Genomic DNA, 25,096 nt, shown 5'->3' with positions numbered 1-25,096 from the left:
AACAAAGCATGCACTTGATCAGGTTCACACTAATGTGATTTGTTGTGCTGCCATACGCAATAGAAATCACATTATTCTCTATAGTTCCCATTCACATTAATGCAACGTGGTGCAGTGCGATTTTTGAAAAGTTTGCATGTGCTTCTTTGGCCTGTTTCACATGGACTTCCACTTGAGAAGTGTGAACAGTAAGCTTTGACAAAGCATTTGCAGAACTGAAAGCTTTTTTGAAGCTTTTTAAAGTACCATTCGGCTCCAGTTTGTAAATGTTGAACACAGATTCTAATGTGAGTGCTAATTGCCATTTTAAACAAGCTGCTAGCACGCTTCAGGACTTCTCGTTGAAAGCCTCCTATCAGCTTGTTTAAAGAGGCAGTTGGCACCCCCATTAGGAACTGTGTTCAACATATACAAACTGGAGTTGTATGGTACTTTAGAAGCTTCAGTTAAGCCACAACAGATATTGCTATCCTTTTGCCAAAACAGTGGTCCATGTAGCAGATGTGTTTTTGCTGCAATAGGACACTACCTTCTAGTTTCTGGCTGTGTTGGCTCAACACTTCTGCTGCAACTTACACAGCCCTTCAATTCCTGTCTGGCAGCTCACACCACCATCGCCACCCTTTCTTCCCAGCTGGCTTGGAGGATTGCGGATGCACCACTCACCATTTCACCTGCAACCACCCTTCTCACCAACACTATGATCGTTCTCTTGCCCCCACATATCTCAGCAGTGCTTGAAATCTCTCCACCACTGTGTCTTTGAGCTCCACAAGCTGCCCTCTCTGCTGCGTGCTCTCACCACAGTAATTGACATCCTCCTAACCCCAACCACACCTGCACACCAATCCCTACTCTCATCTCTGTGCCTTACCCCTATCTTCTCACCACCTCTCCACTATGGTGGTGACTACTTCTTCTGTATTCAGCCAGTTCAATTAACAGGAGCACTTTTGCTAGTATACATTTAAAACCAAGATATCTTTATGGTTACCAACTTGAGTAGTAAGGTTATATCTTTATGGTATGTCATACCTGAAAAACCTGTACTTCTACACCTAAATGATTTTAGTTGGAGAATAATAAAGACTTCTTAATCCCAGTCAGTCTTTGGCTGAAGCCATATGTATGTAGCTGGTATTTGTACATCTCAAGACAGGCTTTACTCCTGATGACTGAGGCTATACCAAGATAGCCTGTACTTAAAAGTTATATAACAGAGACGGTATTTATAATTTCACTTCCACTTTTCCTTTTCACTAGGAGCTTATGCCGTCTAAGTCTGTAATGCTGTGTTATTATGTAATAGGTCCTTTCACCTTAATGATGTGTGTAACTTGGTGTCTGATGGGAGATCTCATCACCCTCTTACCAACAGTCATCACAACATTCCTTAGAGGCATTGTGCAGTGGGGTTGGCTGTATATCTATACACCATATACAAGTGTGTGACTTGATAGCTCCTGTCACTGACCTGTGTCATAAGATGAATAGGATCATTGACTCCCAAGACACAAAAGGTTGTCTGTTTGGTTAAATCAACAGAAGACTGCGAACGCTATCTAAATTTCTCACATCTATCCCAGGCTTCACAATGACCATATCTTAAATAGAACTTTTTTATCCTCTGACCTTATTTTATGTTTAAGAAAATTCAACTTTCTTGTTTTTTAGGCAAGGGGTAAAATATAGAAATTTGTTCTGCCACGTAAACTGGCAGTTTTATATATGTAATAATTAGATTTATAGGGGGAATTCGGGTTAGGGAATGTATACCTACAGAGATTCGCCAGTTATAGTATGTTATTGGCAATTTCAGTGGCAAAGAAGATGATGGGTGGGTAGTACCACATCCTTCTCCGTTCTGTCACCTTTTGCTGTATTACTTTATTCTAAAAAATATTCAATTCCCATCCATACTTATTTTTTTTCTTTTGAATGTTAATCCAAAACAGCTACTAAAACTATTCTGACATCTTTTTTGTTTAGTAGCAACATAGCTAGCTGTTTATTTTTTAGTGCATCGGCTAACGAGTTGTTAAGATAAGTTGGCTTTGCTTTTTGTACTTTTTGCAGTGTGTAAGTGATCCATCATATGAGTCATTTTTAGATCTCAGTAGCTGCTATGGAGATGGCATGCCCTTTCTACAGACTTTTCCTGGCACTGAATGAGACGCACTTCTTGGAGACAAAACCTCTTCCAGTTACAGGGTCCAGGCTGTGCTTTTTGTGTCAAGCAACTTCAAAGCCTTACATGGGATTTGTTTTATAATTCTCAGTAGCAGAGCTGCGTAAGAGGGGGATGTGAGCTATGCAAAGAATGTCTTGTGTCCTTGAATCCAGAGGCCTACAATGACCTACTACCTTCTGTGTGGACTGTCTATTCCACCTTTTCCCACAGCCTCCATGGCAAGGTCCTGGAAGGAGGCCTAGTCACATTCCATTTTGTAGCCCTGAGCCTTCAAGTAGAATGGCCTTTGTTCAACAATAGCTCCCAAAGGCTTCATCAGTATGTAGACCATGAGGCACTCTGTGCAAATATACTTCATTTCTGACCTATGCAATGATCACTTCTGTTCATTTTACCGTAAGAACATAGAAATACGGTGCCTTGAAAAAGTATTCACACCCCTTGAAATTTTCCACTTTTTGTCATGTTACAACCAAAAACGTAAATGTATTTTATGTGACTGACCAACACAAAGTGGCACATAATTGTGCAGTGGAAGGAAAATTATAAATGGTTTTCAAAAAAATAGTTTAAAATGGTTTAAAAATAAATATGTGAAAAGTTTGGCGTGCATTTGTATTCAGCCCCCCGAGTCAATACTTTGTAGAACCACCTTTCACTGCAATTACAGCTGCAAGTCTTTTCGGGGATGTCTCTACCAGCTTTGCACATCTGGAGAGTGACATTTTTGCCCATTATCCTCTGCAAAATAGCTCAAGCTCTGTCAGACTGGATGGAGAGCATCTGTGAACAGCAATTTTCAAGTCTTGCCACAGATTCTCAGTTGGATTTAGGGTCTGGATTTTTACTGGGCCATTCTAACACATGAATATGCTTTGATCTTAACCATTTCATTTTAGATCTGGCTGTATGTTTAGGGTCGTTGTCCTGCTGGAAGGTGAACCGCCGCCCAGTCTCAAGTCTTTTGCAGACTCTAACAGGTTTTCTTCTAAAGTTGCCCTGTATTTGGCTCCATCCATCTTCCAAAAAAACTTGACCAGCTTCCCTGTCCCTGCTGAAGAAAATCGCTGCCACCACCATGTTTTACAGTGGGGGTGGTGTGTTCAGGGTGATGTGCAGTGTTAGTTTTCCGCCACACATAGCGTTTTGCTTTTAGGCCAAAAGGTTACATTTTGGTCTCGCCTGACCCACATGTTTGCGTTGTCCCCCACATAGCGTCTCGCAAACTGCAAATGGGACTTCTTATGGCAGGGGTCTCAAAGTACCGGCCCACTGGCTATTTGCGGCCCGCGGACCAGTTAAAAATGGCCCGCAGGCAGGGTCGATCCAGGACTAGAGGTCGACCGATATTTGGTCATTAGGCCGATATATGACACTAGCCGCCATTCCTTCTCCCTTCTCCACACTCAGCGCTTGATGCTTGTGTAAAACTGACACGTAACAAGAGGAGAGAGACAGAGGGATCTGTCAGAATTGAGGTTGATGTCGGGGTGGGCGGGACCCGGCCGGGGTGGGCGGGATCCGGCCAATATCAAACACCAGCCAATGGGATCTGGGCGGGCCGCTACGTGTATGTGGCCCGCCCCTTTTCTTAAGCAGCCCAATCATTGGCTGGTGTTTGATAGCTGCTGGGTCCCGCCCACCCCGGCCGGGTCCCGCTCACCCCGACATCAACTTCAATTCTGACAGATCCCTCTGTCTCTCTCCTCTGTGTTACATGTCAGTTTCACACAAGCATCAAGCGCTGAGTGTGGACAGCTCCTCTCTGTTACTTGTCAGTTTCACACACGGTTACACTCTGCTGAGTGTGAAACCTGCCAGTGCCATCTGTCAGTGCCACCTGCCAGTGTCAACCAGTGCCACCTGCCAGTGCCAACCAGTCTGCCAGTGCCACCTGCCACCTCCAACCAGTGCCACCTGCCAGTGCCTGCCAGTGCCACCGCCAATCAGTGCCACCTACCATTGCCAACCAGTGCCACCGCCAATCAGTGCCACCTGCCAGTGCCAACCAGTACCTGCCAGTGCCACCTGCCACCTCCAACCAGTGCCACACCAATCAGTGCCACCTGCCAGTTCCAAACCAGTGCCACCTGCCAGTTCCAAACCAGTGCCACTTGCCAATGCCTGCCAGTGCCACTGCCAGTCAGTGCCACCTGCCAGTGCCATTGCATCGGCCAGAGAAAAACCCATATCGGTCGACCTCTATCCAGGATGTCTTTTTGAACTGCACCCAGGCACAGCAGAGGGGGGGGGGGGGCCAAAGAGCTTTACCTCTCCATCTCCTCTGTCCTCTCCGCTGCACTCTGCTGTAGCCCAGAGAGAGAACAGAGCAGAGGAAGGATCTGCTCATCGATCCGCCCACCTAGGCATTGACGATCTACCAGAGCCCCGATCCAGGGTCCTTCTGCCACCTCAGGGCGGGAGATTGTGTTCTCTGGGTCCTCTGTCACTAGGCCATGTGTGGAAGCCTGGTGGAGAGGACTCGGGAGGCAGATGATCCTGACTGCCAGGAGAGGTCAGTGAGCCATCACACTGAGGCAAAGTCCTTAGTGGGGTGACTGGGGTAGAAATTTGTGTAGTGTGGGGGGTAATTGTGTAGTGTGGGGAGTAATTGTTTAGTGTGGGGCTATTTGTGCAGTGTGGGGGTAATTATGGAGTGTGGGGGGTATTTGTGCAGTGTGGGGTGTAATGCTGGGGGTTAATAATGCGTTTGCTGACACCAATGCTGGGTTAATAATGCATTTACTGACACCAGTGCTGGGTATAATGCGTTTGCTGACGCCATTGCTGGGGGTTTAATAATGCGTTTGCTGACACCAGTGCTGGGAGTTAATAATGCGTTTGCTGACACCAGTGCTGGGGGTTAATAATGCGTTTGCTGACACCAGTGCTGGGGGTTAATAATGCGTTTGCTGACACCAGTGCTGGGGGTTAATAATGCGTTTGCTGACACCAGTGCTGGGGGTTAATAATGCGTTTGCTGACACCAGTGCTGGGGGTTAATAATGCGTTTGCTGACACCAGTGCTGGGGGTTAATAATGCGTTAGCTGACACCAGTGCTGGGGGTTAATAATGCGTTTGCTGACACCAGTGCTGGGGGTTAATAATGCGTTAGCTGACACCAGTGCTGGGGGTTAATAATGCGTTTGCTGACACCAGTGCTGGGGGTTAATAATGCGTTTGCTGACACCAGTGCTGGGGGTTAATAATGCTTTTGCTGACACCAGTGCTGGGGGTTAATAATGCTTTTGCTGACACCAGTGCTGGGGGTTAATAATGCTTTTGCTGACACCAGTGCTGGGGGTTAATAATGCGTTTGCTGACGCCATTGCTGGGGGTTTAATAATGCGTTTGCTGACACCAGTGCTGGGTTAATAATGCGTTTGCTGACGCCAGTGCTGGGAGTTAATAATGCGTTTGCTGACACCAGTGCTGGGTTAATAATGCATTTGCTGACACCAGTGCTGGGTTAATAATGCATTTGCTGACACCAGTGCTGGGAGTTAATAATGCGTTTGCTGACACCAGTGCTGGGTTAATAATGCGTTTGCTGACACCAGTGCTGGGTTAATAATGCGTTTGCTGACACCAGTGCTGGGGGTTAATAATGCGTTTGCTGACACCAGTGCTGGGGGTTAATAATGCGTTTGCTGACACCAGTGCTGGGTTTAATAATGCGTCTGCTGACACCAGTGCTGGGAGTTAATAATGCGTTTGCTGACACCAGTGCTGGGAGTTAATAATGCGTTTGCTGACACCAGTGCTGGGTTAATAATGCGTTTGCTGACACCAGTGCTGGGGGTTAATAATGCGTTTGCTGACACCAGTGCTGGGGGTTAATAATGCGTTTGCTGACACCAGTGCTGGGTTTAATAATGCGTCTGCTGACACCAGTGCTGGGTATAGTATAGTATATTTTTGCTGGCATAGTTTATTGTTTTTGAAGTTTTGAAAGTTTGCATGTGGCCCCCATGGGATATGAAAACTTGTCTTGTGGCCCTTAGGCAATTTGAGTTTGAGACCCCTGTCGTATGGGTTTCCTTCAACAATTGCTTTCTTGTTGCCACTCTTCCATAAAGGCCAGATTTGTGGAGTGTATGACTAATAGTTGTTCTGTGGACAGATTCTCCCACCTGAGCTGTGCATCTCTGCAGCTCCTCCAGAGTTACCATGGACCTCTTGGCTGCTTCTCCGATTAATGCTCTCCTTGCCTGGCCTGTCGGTTCAGGTGGACGGCCATGTCTTGGTAGGTTTTCAGTTGTGGCATACTCTTCGTTTTCGAATGATGGATTGAATAGTGCTCAGTGAGATCTTTAAAGCAGGGTTAGGTTATAAAAAATTATCCCAAGCTTTGAACTTCTCCACAACTTTATCTCTGACCTGTCTGGTGCATGCCTTGCCCTTCATGATGCTGTTTGTTCACGAAGGTTCTCTAACAAACCTCTGAGGGCTTCACAGAACAGCTGTATTTATACTGAGGTTAAATTACACACAGGTGGACTAATTTACTAATTAGGTGACTTCTGAAGGCAGTTGGTCTCACTATATTTTAGTTAGGGGTATCAGAGTAAAGAGAGCTGAATACAAATGCATGTCACACTTTTCAAATAATTTTTCTCAAACTTTTTACAAATAAATATCGTTTTCTTTCCACTTCACAATTATGTGCCACTTTGTGTTTGTTTATCACATAAAATCCCAATAAATTACATTTACGTTTTTGGTTGTAACATGACAAAATGTGGAAAATGTCAAGGGGTATGAATACTTTATCAATGCACTTTATGAGGAAGAGGTTTAATGATGGCTTTCCAAGGATAACACACATCCCTCATGACATAAGGATTCCTTCTTCTTAAAGCAAAACATCACTCTTTCAGTCAACATTGACTGTTTTTAATCCTTATGTTGACAGCATTAGTAAATAGGGAATTTATATCATATACTTTCATATCTAAAATCATTTTTTTTTCCACATTTCTTCTGTTACTTCCTGGTTTCTGGCCTAGGCCAAAATTATGTTACATCCCTCATGCCTGCATCCCTGAGCTAAGGACAGCTGGATACCAGGAAGTAAATTTGTCATAAATTCTCTGCCCTTAAACAAAATGTCCACAGTCAGAAATGATAGGGTGTGTTTTTTTCAAAGTGATTTCTTAGCAAAATGAAGCATGGAGACTTGGATGGATGGGCACGTTTGCTTTGAATATTAAAAATGAATTAAATTAAGCATTTTTTGGTTTGCGGTTTCTAGATGCAGTGTAGTTCCGCTTTAATTATGCCAGGCCTACATTACATTGCAACATACTTCTAGAGAGACTTTAGCTTTTATTATTTCATTTTGTACATGGTCCAGGTATAATCGCTCAAAAATATGTACATAATTACCCAAGCACAAGTTTAGATTTGTGTTTGAAGGGGTATTGTGTCTCCTCCTTCCTTCCTTCTTTTTTTTTTTTTTTTTTTTTTTTTTTCCTGTCCCTGGATTTCTCTTTACTTGATCCATGAATTGTATTGTTTGGAATGTATTGCTTTCCTAAGTTCTCCAGTTCCATCTACAGTATTGGCGAAAATATTTAACCCACATCAGATGTCACATATATACCATATACAGTAATACCTTGGTTTACGAATAACACAGTATATGAGCATTTTGAAAGATGAGCAACATTTAAAAAAAAAAAAAAATTGTCTTGCTATACAAGCAGTAGTTTACTGTAAAAACAAAAGAATTACACTCACAATGTTAAGGAGTCTGGTGTTCATCCATGTAAAGCCGCTGGTGTATATTTATAGTAAGGCTGTTGGAGACACCCAGAGACACTCCCAGCTGGGTGGGGCGGGCATAACGCGCATTCGGAGCACCCGGAAGTGATGTCAACAGTTCCCGAGGGTCTCTGAGTTCTCCAGGAAGCACTGGGAGCCACCATGGCCCCCGAAGCTGTATACTGTACACCAGTGGCTTTACTGTAATATGCACAGCGGCTTTACATGGATGAGCACCAGACTCCTTAACATTGTGAGTGTAATTATTATTTTTTTTTTTTTTTTTTTTTTTTTTACATTAAAACTGTGCTTTCTTCTTCTTTTCTTTTTTTTTTTTTCTAACAAAGTTACAGTATTCTTACTACTGTACAGTAATAATATGAGCTTTTGCTCATATTTTGATCATTTTTACATGAATAAATGGTTGTGGAATTATCTGAGTTTCCATTATTTCTTATGGGAAAATTTGCTTTGATATGAGTGCTTTGGATCACAAGCCTGCTTCTGGAACAAATTATGCTTGCAAACCAAGGTTTTACTGCCGGTTCACACAAGGGCAACACAACTTGCAGGCCAACTCACCGAGGCGACCTGCACACGACTTCAGCGGCGACTTGCAAAACGACTTCTGTATAGAAGTCAATGCAAGTTGCTTGAAGTCGCCCCAAAAATAGTACAGGAACCTTTTTCTAAGTCGGAGCGACTCGTGTCGCTCCTATTAGAACGGTTTCCGTAGTACAGAACAGGACGCGACTTGTCAGGCAGCTAAGTCGCCTGACAAGTCGCCCCTGTGTGAACCGGGGCTTACTGTACTGTATTATTGTGATATAAACGTGTTCATTGCAGGTGTGCATTATATTGACTTCAACATGGCACCACGGATACTTTTATTTCTACTTCACTTGAAAAGTGCATTTTTGAGAAAAGAAAAACCAGTTTTTCTTCTCTTTGATTTTGCAGTTACAGGATAGAGAGCAGGATCTGCCCATTTACACATCCTGTTCTCTTCAGTTTAGGAATCTGTGTTGTGTTCATACGTGACTTTCTTACAGCCGAAGTTCTTTTTCGTAGCAAATTAGATTACAAGGGAATCCTTCAGTTCCAGTGAAGCAGCTATAGTAATCCAAGTTAAGTCCCTTTTTCTGCTCAGTAAACCTGTATTTTTCAGATTAGGCCAGGCAGAGTAGGCATCCTGTACTTACCTTTTAGTGCTCCAAAGGGCACAGGGTTAAAAAAAAAAGAAAAAATCTGGAAACTTTTGGCCACAAGGGGTAAGTCTACACACCAAGTGACTAGTTGCCAAGCATGAATACAATCATGTGATGGGAGAGAACTTTCCTCCTCCTGGGTTGGCTTCGATATTTCAGAAACATGCATAGGAGTTTCTCAGGGCTTGGCAGAGGATCAGAGCAGCAGAGATCATTGGGAATGGATGTATAAGATACTTTTGCGGTTTGCTATTAATTGGACCCATTATTATTATTATTATTATTATTTTTTTTTTTATTATTTAAGGTACTTGTATAGCGCCGTTAATTTACACAGCACTTTACATATACATTGTACATTCACATTGGTCCCTACCCTCAAGGAGCTTACAATCTAAGGTCCCTAATCCCTATCTCACATTCACATTGTGATATTATTATTATTATTAATAATAATAATAATAATAATAATAATAATATTTATTATTATTATTATTATATATTTTTTTTTTTTTTTTTTTTTTTTATGCCCCCTTCTCCAGGCTGACACTTGCCTTTTCTTTGCCCCCCACCATTTTGGTCAGCCAACTGGAGCAAAGAATATATCCATGTTTCTAGGTATAGAGGAGCATACAACTCGCTCCCCGTCCACCCCAGCACTGCTGCTTGGTGATTGGCTCAGCACTGTTGCATGGAGTAACAACAGGGCATGCCTTCCTTGCTTCTGATGGCTGAATAGAGCCACAGGGAATGGAAGGTAGCGGAGTAGGTGCTGCTGTGGAGGGGGAATTAAAGTGAGCCTGGGAAAGCACAAGTTCACATTAAGCCTTTGATACCTTATGGCCTTAATTTAACTGTTGTTACCACCTCCAACCTATATTATTATTTATATTGACATTATCATGTTATCTCTTCAAGGCAAATGAAATTGAAAAAGAGTAACTCCGAACTGGAAAATATAAGTCTTGGTTCAGTGGAGAGCTTGGGGGAATCTTTTAAGGGCACAAATGTGAGCAACTCAAATGTGAACATCAACGCCAGCTTCAGTACAGGTTCCTTGGACAGCTTGGATTCCAGGACATGCAGTGAAGGAGGTATGCTTGTATTGTTTGCAGTCAATAAAATGCTTGACAGGTTCAAGTGCTTGGTCTAAAATGCAGACCATTATTATGGAGTAAGATTTTCCCATCCCTTTTAAATCATTTAATTGTCTGTCTCTAAGCCCTCTTTAAAAAAAGTGTTGGATTAAGCTGTACGTTTGTCGCTGCTGTCTGTATTGCGGTGTGAAAAATGAACACCTTTTCGATCATCCATTGGAGCCATCAGTCCAAACCCTATGTAATCTTAACGTCCTAGCTTCCAAAGGGTCAATGATCTCCATCATGTGTGGCGGCCTGGTTTTTGGCCTACTCAGGCCCCAGCATTGCATCCTAGGTGAAAGGGAAGGTCATGTACTCCTCCATAACCATAAGCACTGGGCATTTCTGGAAAATTTAACACAGTTGCAGTGTAGCAAAGCTGAGTATCGGTGGTGAGTAGGAGAGGGGAGATGAGATTTCCAGAAAATCTGTCACTTTGCCTTGAATGTGCAGCTTACCAAGTGCAGCAGCTGCAGTAATTCAGTGAAAGATGAATCCTAATTGATTACATTAGGTTACTGCATCATATACATTTTATTTTTGACTTCTTTAGTGGCACCATGCTCAGTTACTGCTCAACATAGCTTTGAATCACAGGGGAATCAAGGTAGTACATCTTCAATTTATTTTTACAATCTGGTAGGTGCAAGATCAAAAACATCAATTATTCAGGCAATCCCATCGATGATCAATTTAACAGATCTGCAAAACACTTGCACCGCCATATGAATTGTATGATTGGCAAGCTTTCTGAGACTTCTGCATTCACGTATTCAAAATTAAGATGAAGTATTCGGTTCAAGTTGTTTGACTTCACTGTCGCTACTTGTTAAGGGTTAATCGTTGGAGGGTGTTTTAAAGCAAAGACAGCCAAGTAATGAGTATTTTCAGAAGCAATGGCAACATGCATATTCCCCTTGGTACAGATTTCCTTTAAATGGGAATGGAGAAGAGGCTTATTGGCAACACTGAAATGCTACTTACCATTTGAGTAGTCGTTTATAAGCTGGAATCTCTTACATACAATACATTTTGACTCTGAGTTCTGTGACTCAAGTTTACATTACCCATGTTTTGCATTGTCTGAGCATGCAACATTCCTGAAAAGCAATCCCACACAGGCAATTTTTTTTTTTTTTTTTACAAGCATTGAAATTACGACATTCACAACATTACCTGTATTGGACAGTTTAGACATTGCACAACATCTGGTCATGCATTATTTCTGCTCTAAAATGATGTTCATTTTCATTGTTATAGATCACGCTCCTGGTTAAGATCGAATATTTTACTTAAAGCGGAGTTCCACCCAAAAGTGGAACTTCTGCTTTAAACACTCCTTGCCCCCTTACATGCCACATTAGGCATGTAATGTTTTTTGGGGGGGAAGTGGGTACCTGGTTTTGACAGGTACTTCCTGCTTATGTCTTTTCGCCGCCTAGGCAACTCATCCTCTCCCCCTAGGCGGCCCCTCCCTCTCTGCAATCTTCTGGGACACGTCACAGGTCCCAGAAGATTGCCTGGCCACTAGGAGAGCGCAGTGTGCACCCGGCTGTAAAGCTGCAAGCTGTCACAGCTGGGTGCCCACACTTACAATGAAAGTGCCGCAGAGAGGAGCGAGGCATCGGGCGGCGCATTGCTGGACCGCTAGACAGGTGAGTGTCTGTTATATAGAAATGTAATTTTTTTTTATTAGAAGTACTTTTATACAGTGCTGTCAATTTACACAGCACTTTACATATATTGCACATTCACATCAGTCCCTGCCCTCAAGGAGCTTACAATCTGAAGTCCTTATCTAACATTCATATATGTACTTTAGCCAATTTAGGAACCAGCAGGCCTTTTGGAGTGTGGGAGGAAACCAGAGTACGTGGAGGAAACCCATTTAGGCACAAAGAGAACATGCCAACTCCAGGCAGGTAGTGCCATGGGTGGGAGACGAACCAACGACCCTAGTGCTGCCAGGCTGTATAATGCTAATCTCCAGCCAAAACTTTTTGGGATAGCGTGAAGGAGGACTTCCATCAGGTTTTATTCCTACCTAGGACCCCTTTTGGGGAGAATGCCTTCCACATTATGTCTCTAACATGAGGTCAAGAATTTAGAGGACATGAAGACAAAGACTATAAAAACACTCATAACCATTCCACATTCTAGTAAAAAAAGTGTTTTTATCTTGCTCTTATACCCTCTAAAAAAGATTTCCTGTCACCAGTGAAGGAAAATCTTCCAATTGGTGGTATAGACAGAAATAAAGCCTCACAGAGGTTCTAGAATTGATCCATTCTATCCAAATTTAGCAAAAGTTTTGGCTGGAACTGAGCTTTTAATTAACTTAGATTCACAAGTTTGCAACAGTCCCCAATTTTTTTTCCTGCAGTTCCTATATCCAAATAACAGTAAATATGAACTGCAATTCCATGACCTCAGAAGGCCAATCTGTTCATTAAAGCCTAAGTTTAAAAGAAAAAAAATGTGAGGAATAAGCACAAGGGACATTACTTACCTTCAGCGTGATGTGTCTCTTGTGCTGCTGTGTCCTCGTTTTAGAAGAAATCTTCCTCCTCTGATGCCCTCCCTCACCACTATATACTTTCATAGTGCCCAACTATGCCCATCCTTTCTGCCCCCCCCCCTCCAATCATAGAAGCTGCTACAACTAGTATTGCCTTCTATGAATGCCCTGTTATGAGCAGGATTGTTTTCATGCTGCATTCAATGTACTGTCTTAAAAAGTTTAAATGTAAAAAAAAAAAAAAAAAATTAAAACTGATCTAAAATAAACATTTGTAATTTTGTTCAGCATTCGTTATTATAATGCAACTGTGTATTATAACTTGAGCTAATGACCTTGCAAAAGTTTGTCCTATGGCCAACTTTTTTCCTTTTAAAAATGAAATTAGTGTAGGTGATCTAATACTTCTTAGGGCGTATATAAACATTGTCTCATACCTGCCTATCTGTTGCGAAATGACCAAAGTCCATTTGCTCTTTGCTGCCTCGAGTGTACATGAATGACTGCTGGAAGTTGCAATACAAATATGACAGGGCTTGTCTGGAGGGAGTGTTACTATGCAGAATTTGCAGTATTGCAGCCCTATACCTCCCTGTACTTTAAAATGCATGTAGCCGTTATGCCTTAATGGGATTGATTTATATTGCAACCATCATTTTAATAGTAAAGGGCAAACTATCGTGGATTTATTTCTATTTTGAATGGGTCTCTTTCATCTCTTGCTCAGGTAAGTACCAGGTGCCATTTTCCCATAGTATACTGTATTCTTTGTGTTAGCCGGCTCAGGCTTTGACACCTGTCAGCCAGCCTTGTAAGCTACTTTTCCTCTGGTCTCCTGATAACGAACAAGGTGAAAATCTTACTTTGTAAGGTTATGCAAGGGGTAGCATTTCGATTTGAAGATCCGCTAAGCCTCCGTTAATTCTATTGCAACATCTGCCCTCTGCTCAGAATATGTGCTTAAAATAAGCTGCAAGATCAGTGTTCAACAAGCTGCCACTCCCTGTCTGTTTTCAAAATCTGATTCCAATGAACCTCTTGTCACAAAGCAGCTATGGAATGTGTTTTGCTCTCCTTACCTGAGCAACGCAAACAAATGGATTGCTGTACTGGCACAAAGAAGTGTTTGCTAGCAGGTCTACTGATAAGCTTACTAAAACTGTGCTGCTATAGTGAAATTCAGATCATTAGAAAGACATACGGTTTAGTTTACACAATTTACCTTAAAAATATGTAAACAATCTTCTCTTATTTGCTCCAGTCTGGTTTGTTGGATAAATACAAAAATGTCTATTTATTCTGTCATAAGTCTTTTGAGCTAATAACTTTAATTTAGTTAGTGACTTAAGCCTGGTAAACACTAGCAGTGTTTTTTTTTTTTTTTCATTCAACCCAGTAGGCTGAATGAAAAAAAAACTGAAGAGTTCGGGAGGAGCCGATGTACTAACTATGCAATGTTAGTACAGCTATCTCCCCCACTGGGCAATTGTGTTCTGACAGGAGGAATACCCCCTTGCCAGAACACACCAGTCAGCGATCAGGTGCCGATCAACAAACCTTTTTTGGTCATACCCCTTCGACAGAAGCCGGGCCAGCTACCGTACCCATGGGCCAAATGTCGTCTGGTGTCTATTGGACCAGCTGATACCGCCTGAAATTTGGCCCCTGTGTATGGGGCTTTAGTCTTCCATTGCATAGCTATCACTAATTTATGTTTTACAATTCATATGGTGGAGAATGCCACAAGTGGAGCAACACCAAGTTAAGGAAATTGGGACTAAATCAAAACACCTCTTACTGCAGAAGTAGCAAGTAGGTGATACAGTGGTAAAAAAAAATGAAAGCACATTTAAAGTGGTTGCTCACCCACTTATATAACTTTATATAAGCCCCTCTGTATCCTAATAAGTGATCCTGTCTGTGTGTTTTTTATTTAAAAAAACACCTTCTTTTTTACCGTATTTGCCCTCAGTTTCTTGCAATCGCGTCACTGGCTTGCTCTCGCATCACCGGCTGACAGATGCAGTGGGCAGGGACACGAGGAGGAGAGAGTCGGAGGGGGCTGGCACTGACACGGGGGCAGACAGGCAGAGAGGTAGAGTAGGAGGACACAGGAGTGCAGAGAACAGGTGGGCTACGGATGATGTGAGGCACATAAACTGACCACGGTGTCAGGGCTCAGCAGCCATGATGAACCGTGGTCAGTTTACAGGGTGGAGGGTATAGCCAGGCAGGATCAGCCAGGTGCTTTTAAAGGGACAGGATCCATTTTTTGGGGGGGGGTTTAACAAATGCTTTAATCCCCCCCCCAAAAAAAAAAAAAAAAAAAAAAGAATATAGTGCAGCTTACTGGTCCTTAGATGTGGCAGCTGCAATTTTAAATTTTAAAGCTTTTTATTTTTTTTTTGTCACCTGGTGATTTTGCCTTTATCGCACTTCCAGTCCTAGTATGACAGTGCTCACTCTGCCCTTCTGTATCGGAACATGGAATTTTGTGTCTCTTCTCTCCTATTCTTCCTGACAGAGGGGTGTGTAGTCCTTAGATGGCTGAGAACAATGTAACTGATAAGTTATCACAGAAAGTTATCAGCTCATAAGATCTCTGAAAGGATCAACACGTCATTTTTTTGAACTTATTAAACAGATATTACCAAACTGGGGTTTGCATATACTTATTATTAGTTTTGAGTTGACTGATTCTCAGAATATATTATGTGGTCACAAATTTAAATGAACAAAAATTAAGAGGGGGACCAGTTTAAGTAATTTGTAACAACTGGTTGTTTTCTAAAAGACCCATATTCAGATACTTCTTGTTTTATGAGTTTTGCATTTGAAAGTTACGCATTCAGTGAAGTCATAGTAAATCCTTTTTTTTTTTTTTTCTTGTTTTTTTTTTTTTTGTTTTTTTTTGTAGGTCAGTCTTGTGAAATTATTAATTCACCATCAGTTTCCTCAAGTGGTGAGAAAAAACATTTTGCCCAAGTTTCTTTCTCTGTGGACACTGGCATGGAAGCTCAACATGGACCTGTGCAGCCACCACCATTGCCCATAAAGAAGTCAATGAACAGGGCTATTTCTGCTCCAGATAACTCTGCCTGGGGGCGGGCTTTTCCATCAAAAAATGGAGTTGGCCCCAAAAGTCCAAGACTCAATCAGAGCCAATCTGAAAACAATGTTTGTGGTGAGGAGTCTGCATCACATGGATATCCATTAAGTCCTGTGGAGAGGCAAGTTATGTTTTCTTCCTCCGAATCCTTAGAACAATGCTGCAGAGGCAGTGGACACAGAAATGAGGTTAGAAATCGGAACTGTCTTCAGAGCCGAGGAACCCCAGCCCATTCTACCTCTCAACTGAGCATCTCCAGCCAAGCATCATCTGCATCAAGCCTGCAGCTCCACCATCTGCTTAGCAATATAGACAGCAAAGAAGGCATGTATGCTAAGCTTAGTGGCCTTTACGCCCAGTCTACAAGGCGCTTAATGAATAAATGTGAGGATTACTTCATGCGAAACCAAAAGAAGGAACTGCACTTCAACGAGACCAGTTGGTCACTCTTTAAGTTGGCAAGCAACAAGCCATGCTGCAGTGCTAGAGATGCTATTTATTATTGTGCTACATGTGCCAAGGACCCAGAAAATAACTATGCAGTCAAGGTAAATGTGACATGTTTAGAATTAGCAAAAAGTTCAGCTTTTCTACCGATTTCAGCATTAGGCTGCATTCACACCTAAAGGAGTTGTAAAGGCAGAAGGTTGTTTTATCTTAATGCATTCTATGCATTAAGATAAAACAACCCTCTGTGTGTAGCAGCCTCCCCAGCCCCCCTAATTAATTACCTGAGCCCCCATCTCTGTCCAGCGATGTCCAAGAGTGTCTTAGCTGTCCAGGACTCTCCTCCTGATTGGCTAAGATACAGCAGCGGCGCCATTGGCGCCCGCGGCTGTCAATCAGGGGAGAGAGGGGATGGGGCCAGGGTGGGACTCCGTGTCTGAATGGACACACTGAGCTGTGACTCAGCTTGAGTGCCCCCATAGCAAGCTGCTTGCTGTGGGGGCACTTGACAGGAGGGAGGGGCCAGCAGAGCAGAAGAGGGACTGGAGAAGAGGAGGATCCGGGCTGCTCTGTGCAAAATTAACTGCACAGAGGAGGTAAGTATAATATATATATATATATATATATATATATATATATATATATATATATATATATATATATATATTATACTTACCTCCACAATATATATTTATATTGTGTGTGTATATATTATAATTTTTTTTTTTTTTTTAACAGGGCCTTACAATCACTTTTAAGTAGAGCTGCACAATTAATCATTAAAAAATTGTGATCTCAATTCAACCCCCCTGACGATCTCTATTGCAGAGTTTGCCGATTCTTTCATACAAGTGGAGAGACTTATCTGCTCACTCAGCTGTCAAAAGAAAACATCCAGGCAGTCTGCCAAGTTTTTAAAATGAAACACTGTAACTAACTCTTCCTTCTTAGATCAAAGGGATAAACTTCTGTGTAAAGAAAAAAATCCAGGCAGTCTGCCAAGTTTTTAACAACCTGTAAATGCAGGAAGTTTAACCACTTAAAGTCTAAATCTTTTTCTGACACTTGTTTCTTAAATTAAAATCAATATTTTTTGCTAGAAAATTACTTGGAACCCCCAAACATTATATATATTTTAGCAGAGACCCTAGGGAATAAAATGTCAATTGCTGCAATATTTTATGTCACACTGTATTTGCCCAGCGGTCTTTCAAATGCAATTTTTTGGGAAAAAATACACTTCAATGAATTAAAAAAAAACAGTAAAGTTAGCCCAATTTTTTTTTTGTTTTAATGTGAAAGATGATGTTACGCCGCAAGAATCGTGAGAGAATCAAGATCTATCTTCTAAGCAAAAAAAATCATGATTCTCATTTTAGCCAGAATCGTGCAGCTCTACTTTTAAGCTGAGCATTTTTGGTTGTTTTTACAGACTTTTAAAGGGGCTAAAAATGTTTGAAACATTTAGTTTATGTACTTTTTCGAGCAACACTATGCTCAGGTGTGAACAGGCACATTTGAAAACCCTGGGATTTTTAGTGTTAAGCGTTTTGGAGCTCAGGTGTGAATGGGGCCTCAATCCTAGAAGTGAATCTTTGTTGCTTTAAAGTTCTCCTGGAGAATTTCTTCCTGTGTACCATTGCCTGTCAACTTATTCAAAGTCACTTACCTGAACATTATAAACCCCACACGTATTCTGAAAGCCCTCGGGCTTTCACACTGGAGTGCATGGAGCAGCTGTTTTAGGGCGGTTTGCAGGTGCTATTTTTAATGCTATAGCGCCTGCAAAACGCTCCTGTGTGAAAGAGGTCTTAAAGTAGAAGCTCAGCCAAAAACGAACACTAAATCTACTTTCAGCCACACTCTAAAACAAATCTATCTATCCCTGTAAAGTAAATCGCTATACATACCTTTTCTGCAGCCGCTCCAGTAACAAGCTGAGCTGTCAGCGGCGGCTTCTCTGTGTAGGCGTTTGCAGTAAAGGCAGCCGACAACGGAAGCCCATAGTAAGTCTGTGGGGTGACGTCACTTCCCAGCCATTGTCGGCTGTCTCTTCCACACAGCATCCGCCGTTGGAGACTGGATACAATATATATATATATATATATAATATCTATCTATCTATCTATCTATCTATCTATCTATCTATCTATCTATCTATCTATCATCTCGATTTTTGCTTTACATGGCGAGATTGATTAGTCTTATGCCCCGTACACACGGTCGGACTTTGTTCGGACATTCCGACAACAAAATCCTAGGATTTTTTCCGACGGATGTTGGCTCAAACTTGTCTTGCATACACACGGTCACACAAAGTTGTCAGAAAATCCGATCATTCTGAACGCGGTGACGTAAAACACGTACGTCGGGACTATGAACGGGGCAGTAGCCAATAGCTTTCATCTCTTTATTTATTCTGAGCATGCGTGGCACTTTGTCCATCGGATTTGTGTACACACGATTGGAATTTGCGACAACGGATTTTGTTGTCGGAAAATTTTATATCCTGCTCTCAAACTTTGTGTGTCGGAAAATCCGATGGAAAATGTGTGATGGAGCCTACACACGGTCGGAATTTCCGACAACAAGGTCCTATCACACATTTTCCGTCGGAAAATCCGACCGTGTGTACGGGGCATTAGAATGTGGCTGCCAGAATGTTTGGAGTTAGTTAGTTTTTGACTGAACTTCCACTTTAAATCTTTATCATTTTAATAATAAATTGCCTCATCTATTGACATTGCATTAAAGAGGCCAGAACCCATCCAAAGTCAAGGATTGTAATTTAGAATGATTATGCTTTGCATTCTGTGTAACAAAAGGTTTTACATATGATTAAATGAAAACTAAAATGCTGTAAGAAATTATCTGTAGTATCCCAAATCAGAACGATGAAAGCTTTTGTATTAAATTCTAGGGTTTACTAGCATTACTTTTGCCACAATAGGGATAATTATGCTTTAAATGCAAGGAAACATTATCTAGCCACTGCCTAGGCGATTATTTGCAAATGGCTCAACAGAGTCTGTAAAATGCATTATTTTAAGATGAAAACTGACATTTTCCCATGTGCTACGTTTTAGCTGCACTTGAATCATGAGATTATTGGCATCAGGTAATAAAGTAGTGTAATGAGTATAGAAGTTGCGCATTGACCCATGGTGCCCAACCAACTGCATTCTCTAGTCAGGACTGTTGAAATATGCTTTATAACTGGCAGTTGAATTTGCACTATCCCATTATTCTTAACCTGGTAAATTGTATCCGTTCTCATTATTCTTGCTTGGTTAAATTAAATAAAAATGGTTATATTGAATGACTCTTTTTAACTGGCTTCTGAATTATGTATGCATTTTTACATCCCATCTGCTAATCCTTCTGCCAAAACATTTTCTTCAATATTTCTCTTGTGTTTTAATTTGCAGATGTGTAGAGCAGAAGACACAAATACTCCGCTAAACAGCAACCTATCACTACCTGTACACTTCAATATACAGCAAGACTGTGGACATTTTCTTGCTACCGTTCCTTCGAGTTTATTACATCCACCAGCTGCACCCAGGGGCTGTCCAAATAAGGATACCTCTCCGGCTTCTGCCTCATCAACTGAGGAAGACTGTGTGGTAGTCATTACTCAAGAAGTGCCTTATTGCACAGCTGCAGACTTTGTTCGGGAATCTGTGTGCAGCCATAAAGCTCAGCCAGAAATTTATGAACGGCAGGTTTGCCTCTTGTTACTACAACTCTGCAACGGTTTGGAGCACTTGAAGGAACATGCCATTATTCACCGAGACCTCTGCTTAGATAACCTGCTGCTAGCCCACTTTCAAACCACACCTGATAAGATTAAAGATGGCAAGTATATTCCAAGACTTATCGTCAGCAACTTTTCCAAAGCCAAGCAGAGACCTGGATCTGAAGACTCCAAAGTCAAAAAGGATAAAACCAGGCTGGCACCTGAAATCATGGCTGCCTCCCAGTACAAAAAGTTTGATGAGTTCCAGACAGGGATTCTTATTTATGAACTTCTCCACCAGTCCAACCCATTCGAGGTCCGCACAAGTCTTCATGAGCATGAGTATAGCCAAAAGGACTTGCCACCTCTTAAAAACCTATCTGTATATTCTCGTGGGCTACAGCATCTTGCACATTTGTTGTTAGAAGCCGATCCAATCAAACGTATACGCATTTCAGAAGCCAAGCGTGTCCTTCAGTGTCTGTTGTGGGGACCAAGGAAGGACTTGACTGACCAGCCATTTAGCCACGAGGAAGCTTTGCATTGTGCCCTTCAGAACTGGATTGATATGAAAAGAGCTCTCCTGATGATGAAATTTGCAGAGCGAGCTTTGGAACCAGAGCATAATATTTCATTGGAGGATTGGCTCTGCTGCCAGTACTTGGCATCTGCTGATCCATGTTACCTTTACAAAACACTAAAACTTATTAAACTTGTTACATAATGGAAACCAGATAATGGAATCGCTCTACAATTTGGTTACAGCAAGGCTAGCAGTGGGTTGGAATGATTGGAACAATTCATTTTGAGCCTTGTAGCAGATTCTGTTTCTCTTTATGTTGGGTATGATTCCATTACAAAGCTGTAGGGTCTCTTACTGTTTATTATGAGAAACATGCTGGGAATGTTCCATACAGTATTTTGTTGGTGATGAATGACTTGTGTATCTGCTGTAAAATGGAAAAAATAACAGATTACTAATACAAAAGTCAACCTACATGAGATTTATTGGTGACATTTCTAGGTACTTTTGTGAATTTCCAGGAAGTTATTAGAACTTAGGATAACCGAGAAATTCGGTAGGGGTTCTACACAAACCTGACCTGCTGTCTAGTTTTTTTCATTGCAATTAGCTTCTCTGTAACTGCTCCCCTGACTCGCATGCATTTGGAGGGATGTTCATTTAGGCAATAGGCTGTAGCTACACATAAAGTCATAACACTGTTTTAAATAATTGCTTTGTTCGTTTGAACGTGTGGAAACATTTCTGTGTATTTTTCAGTGTAAATTAGCTTGTGTTTAGGCTCAGTTATCCTTTACAGTTTACACACATTAACAGTCATTGCAAGACATAAGCTGTCATTGCATACCTCTTGGTAGCTGAAACGCCTACTGTAGCACCATCCAGGGCACCTGCATTTGTCCTAATAGGGGGATTGAGGCCTGCTTTTAGTTCAATTTCAATAATAAATAAACCATAGATTTTTAACATTGGTCTATGATTTAACATCCAAATATTTGCAATTTATGCAGGTGATACACCAGTATTTGAATTTTCAATATTTTTTACATATATCATATCTTTACTTTCTGCAACTGACATGTGCCCGATTCTTCAATTAGTATTTAGAATAGCAGTTTATTGGAATTGGCATAAGTTTGCACATATATGTTCATCCGACATTTATTGGAGCCCATTTTCACAAACTAAGGTAAACCTCTTCTACACTGGCACTGTTTCTCGCTGCTATTCTGACCAACACCACGCCTATACATCATTTTGGATAAGGACACATAGGCACTGAAATATTTTATTAACAGCCAAATCTTTTTACAATTTGTACTTTCCATGTATTTTGAGATTTATCCTCATTTCAATGCAAGAAGTTGTTAATCTTTGCCTCTGTACCTTTTACAGCTAACATTGTAGGTTTCGCTTAAAGCGGGGGTCCACCTATCTATCTTTTATTTTTTTGAGTTCATTCACAAACTTTTCTTCTCAGCATTACATACTCACATATTGTGTGTAATATGTCCGTCTGTGTCAGATTTCGTAGGAAAGAATAACTTATATTATTCACTGCAGGCGGTTTCCATCTTCATTGTGGGCATTTGAAGCCCACAAGCATTTATTTCCTGGATGAGGTGAATGCTGTGCTCCCAGCATTCACCGCTCGTTCCCGCACATGCTCAGTGGCATCCTGGGAAGCCTGAGACTAGCTCCCAGGAGACTGTGCGGAGTCTGGGAGAGGCTAGAAACACGCCTACTCCCACGGGAGGAGAACCAGGAAGTGCAAAGAAGAATAGAAAAATAAAAGGTAATTACGGCGATTTAAATTTTTGTAAACGGCATGTCAGCATCTAGGCAAGGAAGAGAATACATACAGATATTGTTCAAAATTTGGGTGGAACCCCGCTTTAAGCATTTCTCATTTTGTATTCTTTTATTCATTGGGTGGTAATGTTGTATAAAGAAGGAAATACCACTAAAAAGTTCAGACTGATTCCTGTGAATGGCCTATAATTTGTATTCAGATAATAGGACAAAAACCTAGGTATGTATAAAAAAGGCTGAAAAAACCTCTTAACTAAAAGTCACCCTATAGTAGAAATCACTTTAAATCACAAGTCCACCATCTCTATTTTTCATTTCTAGTGTACATTTACATGGACTTTATTAAATCGGTGTTCCGCTCAAAAAAGAAAATTATTAAAAGCCAGCAGCTACACATACTGCAGCTGCTGGCTTTTAGCAATAGGACACATACCTGTCCTGGAGTCCCGCGATGTCGGCACAGCAGCTGATGTTTCCATCAGCTGTCGGGTGCTGCAGCCGCCATTGCGGGTAAGGGTACCCGCCAGTTTGGCCTTGCGGCTTCATGCCGGGAACCCTACTGCTCATGTACGAGGCACCCCCGCTCCTCTCTCCTACTGGCCCGGCAACAGGGAAGGGAGAGGGAGGAGGAGGGAGCCCCGCGGTGATGTCACGGGCCGCGACCCGGACGTTCGAACAGGATACCTATCAAAGAAAGGTATCCTGTCCCCCGTTCCCCCTGAAAAGTGCCAATTGTGGCACTGGAGGGGGAGAGGAGACAAATGAGCGAAAATTCCACTTTTGGGTGGAACTCCGCTTTTAATTTAGCACAGAAGCGGCATTTTGGTGCATATCAATAGCAGGTCACCAGTTTGTTTCACAAATTTTCTCTTTAAATTATAAACTAATTTTAACTCCATTCTTTTCTACTCACAAATATGATTGCTTTAGGGCTTATTTACACTTTTCCATAGAGGTGTGTTTCATCAAAGTACGCTTTACGGCAGTGCACATTACATGCTTTGTCTTCTGTGGTGCCATTTCTTTTGGAATGGCACCGTAACACACTTGGGTAACTTGAATTTAAATAGGCTACTTTAACACAACGAACAATAATGTGACAGAACGCGCAAGAACAGCAAAATGTAAATTGGCCCTTGAGGTGCTCACATTAGCCTGATACCTATACTGCTGTGAAATGTTTGTGGACTTGCATTTGAAATGAGTTGCCTCTTGACCTTTTTTTCCCTTACTCTTTATGCTGGTGTTGGGCACATTTCAGCAGCTATATTTCCTGTCTCTATAAACACTTGACGCCTTTGCCACCAGCTGTACGAATGACCGTGTGAAATTAGATTTAGAGGCAACCTGTCAGGACAAATTTTCCATTCCCATTCAGTGCTGGAGACTGACGGAATTGTGACAGAATTGCTAGTTCCAGAGCGCCATGTCATGGTGTTTGATAGGTCTGCTCTGCTGCTGATTTGGCACAGCATTTGCTTTCCAGGCATTGGTTGGCAGCAGAACTGGCTGGAATTCTCAGCTGTAATAAACCAGCATCCCAACACATTCCCTTTAGTCGCTGTTATCAAGGTGGTTCCATACTGATCCTAGTAAATATGTATATATTCAAAAGTCTAAGTAGCCAGGATAGCTGCATAATTCTACTTTTACCCAATATGTCTGTTGCTAAAATTGGTGATCTAACTCACTTTTGTAGTTATGCAGATTTTGTATATTATATTTGTACAACTGTTTTTTGTAAATAAAATTATCTGTCAAGTTTTTGTCATAGGAGCCTAATCAAGTTGCAGTGCAATGGGTTGGTAGCTTCAAAGGCAATTAAAACTATTGTTTACAAATCACTTATACACACCTACACACCTTTTTTTCGTACTCAAGAAGGATGTTTAAAAATAAACATTTTTGGCACTGTTTGAGTTTTGTACTTTTCATGTGCCAGTTGTTCAAAAATAGAACTGAAAATAAACATGTTTTTGAAAACCGGAGCTTCTAGTTTTGTGCTACTTGCTTTTTGTTTAGGATTGTTTTCATCATTCACTTGTTTATACTGAGCCAGGACATTTTGTGAAATTATATCAAGCTGGACAAAATAAAATGGCAAACTGTAACTGGAATTAATTTAAAGATGAAACTTTTTATTTATTATTATTACTTTGGATAGAGTAGGAGAACGTTTGACTCTTGTCAGTGGTTTGTTTTTTGCCATTTGTGTTCCATTGGGGAGAATTCCCTAAACTTCCTGTATCTTAGGCAAAACAGGAAATGAAAATTCCTTTGACATGAAAATCCTCATTGACAGATTTTTTTTTTTCACTTTCACGCTTACTGATAACAGTAAACAGCTCATATAAAGAGGGTGACTCTCCCTACCAGGGGCACAGACCTCAATAAAAATTGGCAGGTCTTCTAAGGCCCCTTTCACAGGGGGCAGCCTCCTCCTGCTCAGCAGGGAATACATCCACTGGTCTGTGTCCGCTCCGCTTATTCAGAGTGGACACAGACACAGCCTGCTGTCCTCTATGGACAGTCTGATATAAATGGACCACCTGCAGATTCCCATCCATCTGTTTTTAGTGGATCAGATTGGATATTGGCGGGTGTAAACAGACACATGTTTGTTGATATCTGCCACTCCGTAGA

At 41.6% G+C, this 25,096-nt stretch overlaps 1 protein-coding gene across 2 annotated transcripts in view; it reads left to right on the top strand.

Moving 5' to 3' along the window:
• PRAG1 (PEAK1 related, kinase-activating pseudokinase 1) overlaps window positions 1-24,441 on the top strand; it is a 57,163-nt gene extending 32,722 nt beyond the window's left edge. For both annotated transcript variants that reach the window (XM_073597736.1, XM_073597742.1), the window contains exons 4-6: window positions 10,085-10,260; window positions 15,741-16,480; window positions 19,808-24,441. In XM_073597736.1, coding sequence (XP_073453837.1) covers window positions 10,085-10,260; window positions 15,741-16,480; window positions 19,808-20,842 — 1,951 coding nt within the window. In that variant the 3' untranslated portion in view covers window positions 20,843-24,441. The remainder of the gene's footprint in view (window positions 1-10,084; window positions 10,261-15,740; window positions 16,481-19,807) is intronic.
• The last annotated feature ends 655 nt before the right edge of the window (window positions 24,442-25,096 follow it).

This window comes from Aquarana catesbeiana, linkage group LG01, assembly GCF_042186555.1.
Source record: "Aquarana catesbeiana isolate 2022-GZ linkage group LG01, ASM4218655v1, whole genome shotgun sequence".
Classification (NCBI taxonomy): domain Eukaryota; kingdom Metazoa; phylum Chordata; class Amphibia; order Anura; family Ranidae; genus Aquarana; species Aquarana catesbeiana.
This window is presented reverse-complemented; position numbering and strand designations above follow the sequence as displayed.